Below are 14316 nucleotides of genomic sequence, written 5' to 3'. Positions count from 1 at the left end.
TATCCACATAATTTTCTTTCCTCATGATGACATCTATTTTGTGAAGTGCACCAGTCCCTCCTTCAACAAAGCCCCCCAAAACATGATGCTGCCACGGTTGGGATGGTGTTCTTCGGCTTGCAAGCCTCCCCCTTTTTTCTCCGAACATAACGATGGTCATTATGGCCAAACAATTCTATTTTTGTTTCATCAGACCAGAGGACATTTCTCCAAAAAGTACAATCTTTGTCCCCATGTGCAGATGCAAACCGTAGTCTGGCTTTTTTATGGCGGTTTTGGAGCAGTCGCTTCTTCCTTGCTGAGCGGCCTTTCAGGTTACGTTGATATAGGACTCCTTTTACTGTGGATATAGATACTTTTGTACCTGTTTCCTCCAGCATCTTCACAAGGTCCTTTGCTGTTGTTCTATGATTGATTTGCACTTTTTGCACCATAATACGTTCATCTCTAGGAGACAGAACGCATCTCCTTCCTGAGCAGTATGACGGCTGCTTGGTCCCATGTGTCTATACTTGCGTACTATTGTTTGTACAGATGAACGTGGTACTTTCAGGCATTTGGAAATTGCTCCCAAGGATGAACCAGACTTGTGGAGGTCTACAATTTTTGGCTGATTTCTTTAGATTTTCCCATGATGTCAAGCCAGGAGGCACTGAGTTTGAAGGTAGGCCTTGAAGGTAGACCACAGGTACACCTCCAATTGACTCAAATCATGTCAATGAGCTTATCAGAAGCTTCTAAAGACATCGTTTTCTGGAATTTTCCAAGCTGTTTAAAGGCACAGTCAACTTAGTGTATGTAAACTTCTGACCCACTGGAATTGTGATACAGTGAATTATAACTGAAATAATCCGCCTGTAAAAAATCGTTGGAAAAATTACTTGTGTCATGCACAAAGTAGATGTCCCAACCGACTTGCCAGAACTATAGTTTGTTAACAAGATTTCTGTGGAGTGGTTGAAAAACAAGTTTTAATGACTCCAACCTAAGTGTATGTAAACTTCCGACTTCAACTGTATATATATATATATATATATATATATATATATATATATATATATATATAAATAAAAAGAGAGAGAGAGACATGGTGGGAGAATGTTGTCCACAGCACCCGAACACACTACTCGCCTGTAATTAATTATAAAATCAGTCAATGGCAAAGTGATACAGGGAGAGGTGACATCCACAGCACCAGAACCTGAACCTTACTAAGTATCTACTGTCCTGTAATTACAGTAGAGTTTGACACCATGTATTTACTGCCCTGTAATTACAGTAGAGTTTGACACCATGTATTTACTGCCCTGTAATTATTGTAGAGTTTGACACCATGTATTTACTGCCCTGTAATTACAGTAGAGTTTGACACCATGTATTTACTGCCCTGTAATTACAGTAGAGTTTGACACCCCGTATCTACTGTCCTGTAATTACAGTTTAAGTCCTTGCATCATAGCGCAGAAGGATAGTGTTTTAATCACTATAGCACATTCAAAGATCGATTTATAGCCATTAATCTAAAATAATTAATAGAGTTTAAACAATAAACCTTTTCTTTTTGTCATAGACGGATAAGATTAATATGAGATGTAAGGTGAGTTCATAACGAGTTCAGGAAGCCAAGCCTAATCTTTACGTGACTTTCACAGTGGTGTCGGAAGATGTTTTGATCAAGAGATACCTTGAGAAAACATGTAAATGTTGCAATACATGTATTTTACAGTTATGAGGAAGATGAAATCGTACAGTTAGTGGTTTTATATATTTTAATTATAGTATATTTAGAAAGCATATAAGTAATTTCAAGCCTTATTCATACCATTTTTTTTCAATAAGAAATGCATCACATAAAATATTTCATATTTTTTATCATATTGTACTTTGTACTTGAGCCTATGTCCTCAAAAGGGACTACACCTCAGCAAGTTAGAACGGTGAGATTTTAAACTCTATTGGAGTATGCAGCATTACTAGTTATTGTTTATGGTCCTTTCATGATAAATACTTACATTTTAGATTACATGTAATTACGTTTAAGAGTGTTAAATATATGGTTCTTTGGCTGTCGCAATAGGAGAACCCTTTAAATAACCTTTTTTTTGTGTTGGAGGTAGAACCATTTTGGGTTCCATGTTGAACCCTTTCAACAGAGGGTTCTACTGTACCTGGAACCAAAAAGGGTTCTCCTATGGGGACAGTCAAAGAACCCTGTTGGAACCCTTTTTCTGAGTGTAGAGTGTAGGTAGAGTTTGAGACCATGTATTTCTTGGAATTAGAGTTTAGGAAGAGTTTGAGACCATGTATTTCTTGTAATTAGAGTTTAGGTAGAGTTCGAGACCATGTATTTCTTGTAATTAGAGTTTAGGTAGAGTTCGAGACCATGTATTTCTTGTAATTAGAGTTTAGGAAGAGTTTGAGACCATGTATTTCTTGTAATTAGAGTTTAGGAAGAGTTTGACACCATGTATCTCTTGTAAACAGAGTTTAGGTAGAGTTTGAGACCATGTATATCTTGTAAACAGAGTTTAGGAAGAGTTTGAGACCATGTATATCTTGTAAACAGAGTTTAGGAAGAGTTTGAGACCATGTATCTCTTGTAAACAGAGTTTAGGTAGAGTTTGAGACCATGTATTTCTTGTAATTAGAGTTTAGGAAGAGTTTGAGACCATGTATATCTTGTAATTAGAGTTTAGGGGTTCTATTCTGTCTGTAAAACTGAAGCGTTACATATTCCGGAATAGAACTGCAACGGTAATTTACAATTGAGTGGACAAACTGTAAGCGGTGTTTACTGGGAATGCAATCTCTGCTAAAAAGCTGTAATTTTCCTTTAAATTTCAATCATACTGTAAAGCTGGTTTTCTGTGATACGGATTGAATAGAGTTTAAGCCTTTACACTCGTAGGAATTGGCCTAAATAGATAAGGCTAAATTAAACTGTTTCTTACTGAAGAAATATAAAAACCACATGCATAATCACGGCAGCAATTGAAAGGAAACCGTTATTAGACCAACGTTGAGGACATAACAGTTTACCTGACACAAGAATGAACCAAACATTACGCTGTTGATTCTATGTGCATTTTACATTTACTGTACTTTTCACTGGACTTGAAATCTAAAAATACTTACATTCAGTAACATGATAAGAATATTTCTGGGAAATGTGAGGTAGCTGCAACATGACAAATGACATGATGACATGAGTTTGAGTGAGAGGAGTAACTGTTGTCTCCAAGTGGGGACACACACACACACACACACACCTCTCCAGTGCCCTCAGTTCCTAAGTCATTTCAATACAATTTTATGACTCCAGGAAGAGTCTTCAACTGTAAAGTGCTTTATTGACCTCTCCTAGCTGTGCCGTTGAGGAACTACAGCAAGCACACTTGTTTTGTTTGGAACCCTACATCCCAGCCGTCACACAATTATTGTGGTTTTATTACGCAATCCCAAAATTTCTCCCATTTTAAATTGCAATCTGGGTTAGATGGGCATCATTGGAAAGCTTGTTCTATTGTCAACATGACTAGCTAAGTTATAAAATCTGATCTTACAGTGTTAGACTTTCACAAGGCAATTCAGACAAACTGATGCTAATTTTGGTGCGGATAGAAAGGAGTCATGAGTGAATTCAGGTGGTTTTTCCGTGGTAAAGTTTCTTGACAATAGACAGACATAGGCTCTGTTCAGAACAACCCAGGGTATGACGACATGTCATTTTGTAACTGTTGGCCTACATCAAACATAGTGGTCATAAATGTTGACACTGTATATGACATAAGTTTTATGATATGGAAATGTGAAGTGCACATTTGGACTCACAGGTGTTTGACTTGCTTGTATGACTTCAAAGCGGTATTTATTATAATCGTCAACGTCTTATCTTCCAAAATACATAGAGTTATCTGAATTTACAGCATTTCCTCACTCAGACAGCAAAAATTTGCAAAGGTTGACCAATTAGCAGAAGGGATGGGGGCAACTTTTTGTTGTGTGTGTGTGTGTGTGTGTGGTGCTCAAATTCAGAACAGCTGTCAGTCAAAAACCCATCCAGTGCTGTGAAGCGCAGAGCCAGAGGTCTGACCTTAGTTGTAGCATGTGACTGTACAGCCAATTTAGGCGCTTATCTATGACCAAATCTACCATTTTCAACCCGCATACATGTACAAGTGTAAAGAGCTACTTAGCGTTTCAGACCATATCTGTGTTCGAATACGCATACTAACATACTGTATACTACATACTTAATGAGTATTTACTACCTACTATATACTATTAATTCATTTTAGAATACTGTAAACGAACGGTATCGTTTCAGTCAAGCTTACTAGAGCTTCGCCTGTCTACCGGAAGTTGATGCTGTTGCTATGCAACCTCTTGCTAGCTGGTTAGCATAACAAATGACTAGCTAAACATTTTACGATTTCGTGTGTATTCGTAAATTCAATCAGGAGTGCCAGAGTGCGCTCTGGGTGTTTGTAAATTCAGAGCATTGTCAAGTTGTCCGTTAGTAAATCCAGAGAGTATCGCTCTCAGAGCGTTCAGAGAGCACACTGAATGCTCTGGGTGTGGAGTAGGGTTGATCTGAGCGTTCAGAGACCACACTGGGCGCTCTGGCTTGTTCTAGGTCCCAAGAAACAAAGAGATCTTCTGTTGAATCTGACAATTAATCTGGATGGTTGTACAGTCGTCTCAAATAAAACTGTGAAGGACCTCGGCGTTACTCTGGACCCTGATCTCTCTTTTGAAGAACATATCAAGACTGTTTCAAGGACAGCTTTTTTCCATCTACGTAACATTGCAAAAATCAGAAACTTTCTGTCCAAAAATGATGCAGAAAAATTAATCCATGCTTTTGTTACTTCTAGGCTGGACGACTGCAATGCTCTACTTTCCGGCTACCCGGATAAAGCACTAAATAAACTTCATTTAGTGCTAAATACGGCTGCTAGAATCCTGACTAGAACCAAAAAATTTGATCATATTACTCCAGTGCTAGCCTCCCTACACTGGCTTCCTGTTAAGGCAAGGGCTGATTTCAAGGTTTTACTGCTAACCTACAAAGCATTGCATGGGCTTGCTCCTACCTATCTTTCCGATTTGGTCCTGCCGTACATACCTACACGTACGCTACGGTCACAAGACGCAGGCCTCCTAATTGTCCCTAGAATTTCTAAGCAAACGGCTGGAGGTAGGGCTTTCTCCTATAGAGCTCCATTTTTATGGAATGGTCTGCCTACCCATGTGAGAGACGCAGACTCAGTCTCAACCTTTAAGTCTTTACTGAAAACTTATCTCTTCAGTAGGTCCTATGATTAAGTATAGTTTGGCCCAGGAGTGTGAAGGTGAACGGAAAGGCTGGAGCAACGAACCGCCCTTGCTGTCTCTGCCTTGCCGGTTCCCCTCTCTCCACTGGGATTCTCTGCCTCTAACCCTATTACAGGGGCTGAGTCACTGGCTTACTGGTGTTCTTCCATGCCGTCCATGGGAGGGGTGCGTCACTTGAGTGGGTTGAGTCACTGACGTGGTCTTCCTGTCTGGGTTGGCCCCCCCCCCCCCCTTGGGTTGTGCCGTGGCGGAGATCTTTGTGGGCTATACTCGGCCTTGTCTTAGGACGGTAAGTTGGTGGTTGGAGACATCCCTCTAGTGGTGTGGGGGCTGTGCTTTGGCAAAGTGGGTGGGGTTATATCCTGCCTGTTTGGCCCTGTCCGGGGGTATCATCGGATGGGGCCACAGTGTCTTCTGATCCCTCCTGTCTCAGCCTCCAGTATTTATGCTGCAGTAGTTTATGTGTCGGGGGCTAGGGTCAGTCTGTTACATCTGGAGTATTTCTCTTGTCTTATCCGGTGTCCTGTGTGAATTTAAATATGCTCTCTCTAATTCTCTCTTTCTCTCTTTCTTTCTTTCTTTCTGTCGGAGGACCTGAGCCTTAGGACCATGCCTCAGGACTACCTGGCATGATGACTCCTTGCTGTTCCCAGTCCACCTGGCCGTGCTGCTGCTCCAGTTTCAACTGTTCTGCCTGCGGCTATGGAACCCTGACCTGTTCACCGGACGCGCTTGTTGCACCCTCGACAACTACTATGATTATTATTATTTGACCATGCTGGTCATTTATGAACATTTTAACATCTTGACCATGTTCTGTTATAATATCCACCCGGCACAGCCAGAAGAGGACTGGTCACCCCTCATAGCCTGGTTCCTCTCTAGGTTTCTTCCTAGGTTTTTGGCCTTTCTAGGGAGTTTTTCCTGGGGAGTTTTTCCTAGCCACCGTGCTTCTTTCACATGCATTGCTTGCTGTTTGGGGTTTTAGGCTGGGTTTCTGTACAGCACTTTGAGATATCAGCTGATGTACGAAGGGCTATATAAATAAATTTGATTTGATTTGATTTTGATTTGAGGGGGGTTGATCTGAGCATTCAGAGAGCACACTGGACGCTCTGGCTGAGGAGTAGGGTTGATCTGACCGTTCAGAGAGCACACGGGACGCTCTGGCTGAGGAGTAGGGTTGATCTGAGCGTTCAGAGAACACACTGGGCGCTCTGGCTGAGGAGGAGGGTTGATCTGCGCATTCAGAGAGCACACTGGGCGCTCTGGCTGAGGAGGAGGGTTGATCTGAGCGTTCAGAGAGCACACTGGATGCTCTGGCTGAGGAGTAGGGTTGATCTGAGCGTTCAGAGAGCACACTGGACGCTCTGGCTGAGGAGTAGGGTTGATCTGAGCGTTCAGAGAGCACACTGGGCGCTCTGGCTGAGGAGTAGGGTTGATCTGAGCGTTCAGAGAGCTCACTGGACGCTCTGGGTGTGGAGTAGGGTTGATCTGAGCGTTCAGAGAGCACACTGGGCGCTCTGGCTGAGGAGGAGGGTTGATCTGAGCGTTCAGAGAGCTCACTGGGCGCTCTGGCTGAGGAGTAGGGTTGATCTGAGCGTTCAGAGAGCACACTGGACGCTCTGGCTGAGGAGTAGGGTTGATCTGAGCGTTCAGAGAGCACACTGGACGCTCTGGCTGAGGAGGAGTGTTGATCTGAGCGTTCAGAGAGCACACTGGACGCTCTGGCTGAGGAGTAGGGTTGATCTGAGCGTTCTGACCTCACAATGGCAGTCAAGCACCCAAGCTAACTGGCTATAGTTGGCTAGCTACTTCCAGACACAAATGAGAGAACACCCCACTCTGACCATTTTACTCACCCTAGCAGAGCTGGTTAGGCTGTTTTCATGTTATCCAGAGCGTTGGAGACTGTAACTGTGCTGCTGGCAACAATTTAATTACGTTTTTTTTGCAGACATTTACTGATTCAATGGGTGTCGAGTGTTGGTAAATTCATGAGTTATTCGGCGTGAAAGTGCTCTGGAATCAGAGTAGATAGCCATTGAATCGCACGACTACACCACTTAGCTAAGAATTATGTAAATAATCAAGTCAATAAATGTTGGGTAGTTAGTTAGATAGCAGATAGTTAATATACTGCCTGGTAAGATTGTACGACATCCGGGAACTTTTGGCATACTAACTATATCTATACTATGACCAATAAGCCATACTATATACTCAATTCACATCACAAATAGTATGGTAAGCACGGTTAGTATGAGTATTCGAACACAGCTCATGTCTCTACTCTCCTGTAATTAGAGTTTAAGTATAGTTTGAGAAAATAAAAAGTATGAGCTGGAACACACCCAGAGAAGTTATTTTGTGTAGAGATGCTGACTAATGGGGAATACGCTCTAACCTATGAAAATATATAAAGAGACTCGCACACTCTATATATAAACTCCCAATAATTTATTGCGTAAACCACCAACTATTCGATGTCACTGTGCCTTCTTCAGGGTGTTTAAGTAGAGTTTGAGACCACATATCTACTCTCCTGTAATTAGACTTTAAGTAGAGTTTGAGACCACATATCTACTCTCCTGTAATTAGACTTTAAGTAGAGTTTGAGACCACATATCTACTCTCCTGTAATTAGACTTTAAGTAGAGTTTGAGACCACATATCTACTCTCCTGTAATTAGACTTTAAGTAGAGTTTGAGACCATGTCAGTGTCAGTGTCAACACACTGAAAGCATTCCACACTGTCAGTTAGAATGAGGAGTGGACATCAGGAGTGGGACAGACAGGTTACATTCAGGGAGATATATGGATGTGTGTGTGTATCTGTGGTGGGTTTGTGCGTGCGTCTCTATGTGTGTGTGTGTGTTTATGTACCGTAGACCTCCTGTGTTTCTGTAAAGGTTGGACCGTGGCTGAGCTCCACCCTTCCAATCCAACAAACCAAATTAATGACTTTGTCCCTAAATCTCTCTGGCGCCAGGTTTCGTGATAACCCCCCCCCCCCCCCCCCCACACACACACACACCCTAATGCATGTTTTTCTTTCCATGAGCCTAGAGCCTGAATGGCTTCTGAGGTTGAATGTGTATGGTAATTGATGTTAAAGTGGAATGGATTTAGACAAAAGGAATAGGGTTTTCACACTTTCACACATTATTCAGAGTTCTTTAAGAATCAAAGGCTTTAGATACATTGTCTTCATGCCGGGGCTTTGGTCTCAACTAATTATCGGCAGACCTTTAATGTATATCAACCAACATGCACTAAGTGTTAACATAGGCAAAGAGTACACACAATATACATCTCCTTTTACCTGTGTTTTTTCATAACCTTAACTAAAGGTCAATAGCAGTTGTTCCTCTGTGAGTTCTGAACAGGATGACACTCTAGAAGAACAACGTGCCGTCTTTGAAGGCTTATCTTTGAGTGAACACGTCGGTTAGTCTTTCAAGATCAATGTCGCCCTCACACATCAAAATGCAATTCATCTCTCTCCTTCTGTCTCAGTATGCTGTGCAATGGGGTCTTGTCTTAAGTCTAGTCTCAATCGGCTCTGATAGGTCTGTGTGTACTGTGGGGCCTGCTAGACTGTAGACTGTGCTGCTCTGACAGGTCAATGAAATACAGGTCTCCTTCTCTGACTTCTCGGAATCCCACAATTCCCCTAATCCTTCCTCTGTTTTTCCCTGAGGTCCTCTCACTTTTCAGGTCAACCTCCATCTCTTCATCTTCTTACATCCATCTAGCTCCATCTATTCCCTCTGGGCTACATAAATCACTGATTCCCAGAAGTCCTCTGCTTCACTGTGACCTCTCTGTAACAGATGACACGAGAAGATAGATCCATAGTGTGACAGCTCGCCAACATGTTGAATATATTACAAACTAAACTACACTTGACGTTTGAGAGGATATAGACAGACCAGACTGAAACTGAACATAAACTAAACTACACTTCACGTTTGAGAGGACATATAAAGACCAGACTGAACACAAACTAAACTACACTTCACGTTTGAGAGGATATAGACAGACCAGACTGAAACTGAACACAAACTAAACTACATTTCAAGTTTGAGAGGACATAGACAGACCAGACTGAAACTGATCACAAACTAAACTACACTTGACGTTTGAGAGGATATAGACAGACCAGACTGAAACTGAACACAAACTAAACTACATTTAAAGTTTGAGAGGACATAGACAGACCAGACTGAAACTGAACACAAACTAAACTACACTTGACGTTTGAGAGGATATAGACAGACCAGACTGAAACTGATCACAAACTAAACTACACTTGACGTTTGAGAGGACATAGACAGACCAGACTGAACACAAACTAAACTACACTTGACGTTTGAGAGGATATAGACAGACCAGACTGAAACTGATCACAAACTAAACTACACTTGACGTTTGAGAGGACATATAAAGACCAGACAGAAACTGAACACAAACTAAACTACACTTGACGTTTGAGAGGACATAGACAGACCAGACTGAAACGGGTTGATCGTACAGGTTTAGACTGTTTTATCTAAAATGACATTTTGAGACACAAGAGTAGCATCGTTGGGTTTATCTTGATGATGGTTTGTATTGGTTTGTAGAGAATTCATTTTTGTGCTGACTATAGTAGCTCCCATTCTGAAATATCCTTCTCAGTTCATGTTAAAAATAGCCAAATATCCATGACAATGGTAAAAGGTTTCTCATGTGACATTACTGATGTTGACAAACAAACTGACAAATATTCCAACATAATTCACACAGCATTGTCTCTCAGCACATTGTCTCTTCACGATCAACAGCACGATGATGTCACCTCTAAAATGGTCTTATTCTTTCCACAGCAGAGTTATGTAGATCTATACAATAGGCCCGATGATAGACTTCTGTGTTGAAAACTCCAGGCCTGGAAGCCAACTGAGTCTGTAGAAATAAACAAGTTGTGTGAACTGAACCACCAGAAGAGAACAACAACACAGGGAGAGAGCTACACACAGGGAGAGAGCTACACACAGGGAGAGAGCTACACGGGGAGAGAGCCTCACCCAGGGAGAGAGCCTCACCCAGGGAGAGAGCTACACACAGGGAGAGAGCTACACGGGGAGAGAGCCTCACCCAGGGAGAGAGCCTCACCCAGGGAGAGAGCTACACACAGGGAGAGAGCCTCACCCAGGGAGAGAGCCTCACCCAGGGAGAGAGCCTCACCCAGGGAGAGAGCCACACACAGGGAGAGAGCCACACACAGGGAGAGAGCTACACACAAGGAGAGAGCTACACAGGGAGAGAGCTACACACAGGGAGAGAGCTACACACAGGGAGAGAGCTACACACAGGGAGAGAGCTACACACAGGGAGAGAGCTACACACAGGGAGAGAGCTACACACAGGGAGAGCGCTACACCCAGGGAGAGCGCTACACACAGGGAGAGCGCTACACCCAGGGAGAGCGCTACACACAGGGAGAGAGCTACACACAGGGAGAGAGCTACACAGGGAGAGAGCTACACACAGGGAGAGAGCTACACACAGGGAGAGAGCTACACACAGGGAGAGCGCTACACCCAGGGAGAGAGCTACACACAGGGAGAGAGCTACACACAGGGAGAGAGCTACACACAGGGAGAGCGCTACACCCAGGGAGAGAGCTACACACAGGGAGAGCGCTACACCCAGTGAGAGCGCTACACACAGGGAGAGAGCTACACACAGGGAGAGAGCTACACACAGGGAAAGAGCTACACACAGGGAGAGCGCTACACACAGGGAGAGAGCTACACACAGGGAGAGAGCTACACACAGGGAGAGAGCTACACACAGGGAGAGAGCCACACACAGGGAGAGAGCCACACAGGGAGAGAGCTACACACAGGGAGAGAGCTACACACAGGGAGAGAGCTACACACATGGAGAGAGCTACACACAGGGAGAGAGCTACACACAGGGAGAGAGCTACACACAGGGAGAGAGCTACACATAGGGAGAGAGCTACACAGGGAGAGAGAAATACACAGGGAGAGTGTTTTCCGTAAATCAAACAAAATACCCTGTCGTTAAGCTAGATATTCCCTAAGCCAACAATTTCTTCCATACATAATTAATGATCACAACTTCAACTTTCAATGAATCTCCTCATACGTGAAAGTTCTCCAGAGAGAGAGAGAGAGAGAGAGAGAGAGAGAGAGAGAGAGAGAAGTGTTCAAACACAACACTGCCTGGGAAAAACAGAGGAACTGAGGAAACTGCCTCTCAACATAAAGGCTAGAACAAAATGTTTTGGTCCGGGTGTTGTGCAAGTTTTATTCCTGTTACTTGATGCTAACCACAAGAATCCTAATTCATTATTAGAACCATTCAAATGGTAGGTGGCATATACAACATTAGATGGTGGGTGGTGGTTAATGGTGGGTGGTGAGGGAATGGTGGGTGGTGAGTAATGGTGGGTGGTGAGGGGATGGTGAGGGAATGGTGGGTGTTGAGTAATAGTGGGTGGTGAGTGAATGGTGGGTGTTGAGGGAATGGTGAGGGAATGATGGGTGGTGAGTGAATGGTGGGTGTTGAGGGAATGGTGAGGGAATGATGGGTGGTGAGTGAATGGTGGGTGGTGAAGGAATGGTGGGTGGTGAGGGAATGGTGGGTGGTGAGGGAATGGTGGGTGGTGAGTAATGGTGGGTGGTGTGTAATGGTGGGTGGTGAGTGAATGGTGGGTGGTGAGTAATGGTGGGTGGTGAGTAATGGTGGGTGGTGAGTAATGGTGGGTGGTGAGTGAATGGTGGGTGGTGTGGGAATGGTGGGTGGTGAGTAATGGTGGGTGGTGAGTGAATGATGGGTGGGTGGTGAGGGAATGGTGGGTGGTGAGTAATGGTGGGTGGTGAGTAATGGTGGGTGGTGAGTAATGGTGGGTGGTGAGTAATGGTGGGTGGTGAGTGAATGATGGGTGGGTGGTGAGTAATGGTGGGTGGTGAGTGAATGATGGGTGGGTGGTGAGGGAATGGTGGGTGGTGAGTAATGGTGGGTGGTGAGTAATGGTGGGTGGTGAGTAATGGTGGGTGGTGAGTAATGGTGGGTGGTGAGTGAATGATGGGTGGGTGGTGAGGGAATGGTGGGTGGTGAGTAATGGTGGGTGGTGAGTGAATGATGGGTGGGTGGTGAGGGAATGGTGGGTGGTGAGGGAATGGTGGGTGGTGAGTAATGGTGGGTGGTGTGTAATGGTGGGTGGTGAGTAATGGTGGGTGGTGAGGGAATGATATTGTATGTTTTGCTGGTTGCCCTTCCCAAGTCTCTAGGATCTAGTCTTTTTCCTCAGGGATTTGGAAGAATAAAAATAATAGATGATACAATACTTGTTGTCAGTTTGCTGTTGCAGTAAGGGAAATGCATCATCGTATGTTATGACACACATACACACACAAACACACGCAGGGTCTTACCCATGATGAAGTCGTTGGTCAAGTATAAGAAGTAGACAGGGCAGGGGATGGTGACCACCTGTCCTGTATTGGCGCTGGGCCAGCAGGCCACCTTGTCCCACGTCCCACTGCAACCTGGGGGAGAGAGGGGAAGGAGGGGAAGGAGGGAGGGAGGGGGAGGAGGGGAAGGAGGGAGGGAGGGGGAGGAGAGGGAGGAGGAGGGGGATCTTGAAATAATAACCAACGTGCTCACTCAAAGATTAGCCTTAAAAACAGAGATAACCTTTTAGAGTTATGTACTTTTCCTTCACGATGTTCAGAACTCATAGAGGGAGAGAGGGGGAGTGGGGACGGGGGGAAGGACGGAGGGATGGGAGAGGGAGAGAGGGGGAGGCAAGTGAGAGGAGGAGGAGGGGGAAAGAAGGGGAGAGAGAGAAAGATGGATTAGAGGAGGAAAGGTAGATGGAGAAAAAAGGGGACAGACAGACAGACATAGACATAGACATAGACATAGACATAGACAGACAGACATAGACATAGACAGACATAGACATAGACATAGACATAGACAGACAGACACAGACAGACAGACAGACAGACAGACAGACAGACAGACAGACAGACAGACAGACAGACAGACAGACAGACAGACAGACAGACAGACAGACAGACAGACAGACAGACAGACAGACAGACAGACAGACAGACAGACAGACAGACAGACAGACAGACAGAGCGAGACAGAGACAGATAGACAGAGAGCAAGAAAGACAGAGAAAGAGACAGAGAGACAGAGAGACAGAGAGAGAGAGAGAGAGAGAGAGAGAGAGAGAGAGAGACAGAGACAGACAGAGAGACAGAGAGACAGACAGAGAGACAGAGACAGAGAGACAGAGACAGAGAGACAGAGAGAGAGAGAGAGAGAGAGAGAGAGAGAGAGACAGAGAGAGAGAGAGACAGAGACAGAGAGAGCCTCTTGAAAACCCTGTGTGATTGATGAACTCCACATTTACAAAGAGATTAAAGATGATTCATGTTCTCCTGTGTGCAGTAAAAACTAACCCACACTGTGTATGTTTGTATGTTTCTAGGACAGCCAATCAGTAAAATCTAAGGTCACATCACATAGAGTTAACTACAGATGTAGGATCTTAATTGGAGCCAGTTTGCTACAGCAGGAAAATAATCCTGCAGCAACAGGAAATTATAATTATTTTGTGGATTATAATTAATGGACATTTTTTGTAGGGGTTAATATTTTTTCAGTAAGGGAAAAGATCAAGTCTGAAATATCAAAGTGGAAATTAAAAACTTTGGAATCCTTTTTAAACCTCAAATGCACTACAAATTTGAAATGTCTTGAATTGCAAGAAAGTTCTCATGCAACAGGGTGATCAAATTTAAAATCCTACATCTGTACATGGGCCAGTGTCTTGCCACATAACTTAAATAACCAACAAGCTCTCACAGCCTCATGTCAGAATTAGACGTTCATACATGTTTTTCAAACGTAAAATGTAAAAGTTTTTTTCCAAACGTCACATT

The 14316-nt window shown here is 43.9% G+C and overlaps 1 protein-coding gene across 2 annotated transcripts in view; it reads right to left on the bottom strand.

The window, feature by feature from the left end:
* Positions 1-14316, bottom strand: part of LOC106569811 (vasoactive intestinal polypeptide receptor) — a 107270-nt gene that overhangs the window by 59569 nt on the left and 33385 nt on the right. For both annotated transcript variants that reach the window (XM_014141442.3, XM_014141443.3), the window contains exon 3: positions 12793-12906. In XM_014141442.3, the coding sequence (XP_013996917.2) occupies positions 12793-12906 (114 nt within the window). The remainder of the gene's footprint in view (positions 1-12792; positions 12907-14316) is intronic.

The sequence above is a fragment of the Salmo salar genome, chromosome 14, assembly GCF_965601325.2.
Source record: "Salmo salar chromosome 14, fSalSal1, whole genome shotgun sequence".
Classification (NCBI taxonomy): Eukaryota; Metazoa; Chordata; class Actinopteri; order Salmoniformes; family Salmonidae; genus Salmo; species Salmo salar.
This window is presented reverse-complemented; position numbering and strand designations above follow the sequence as displayed.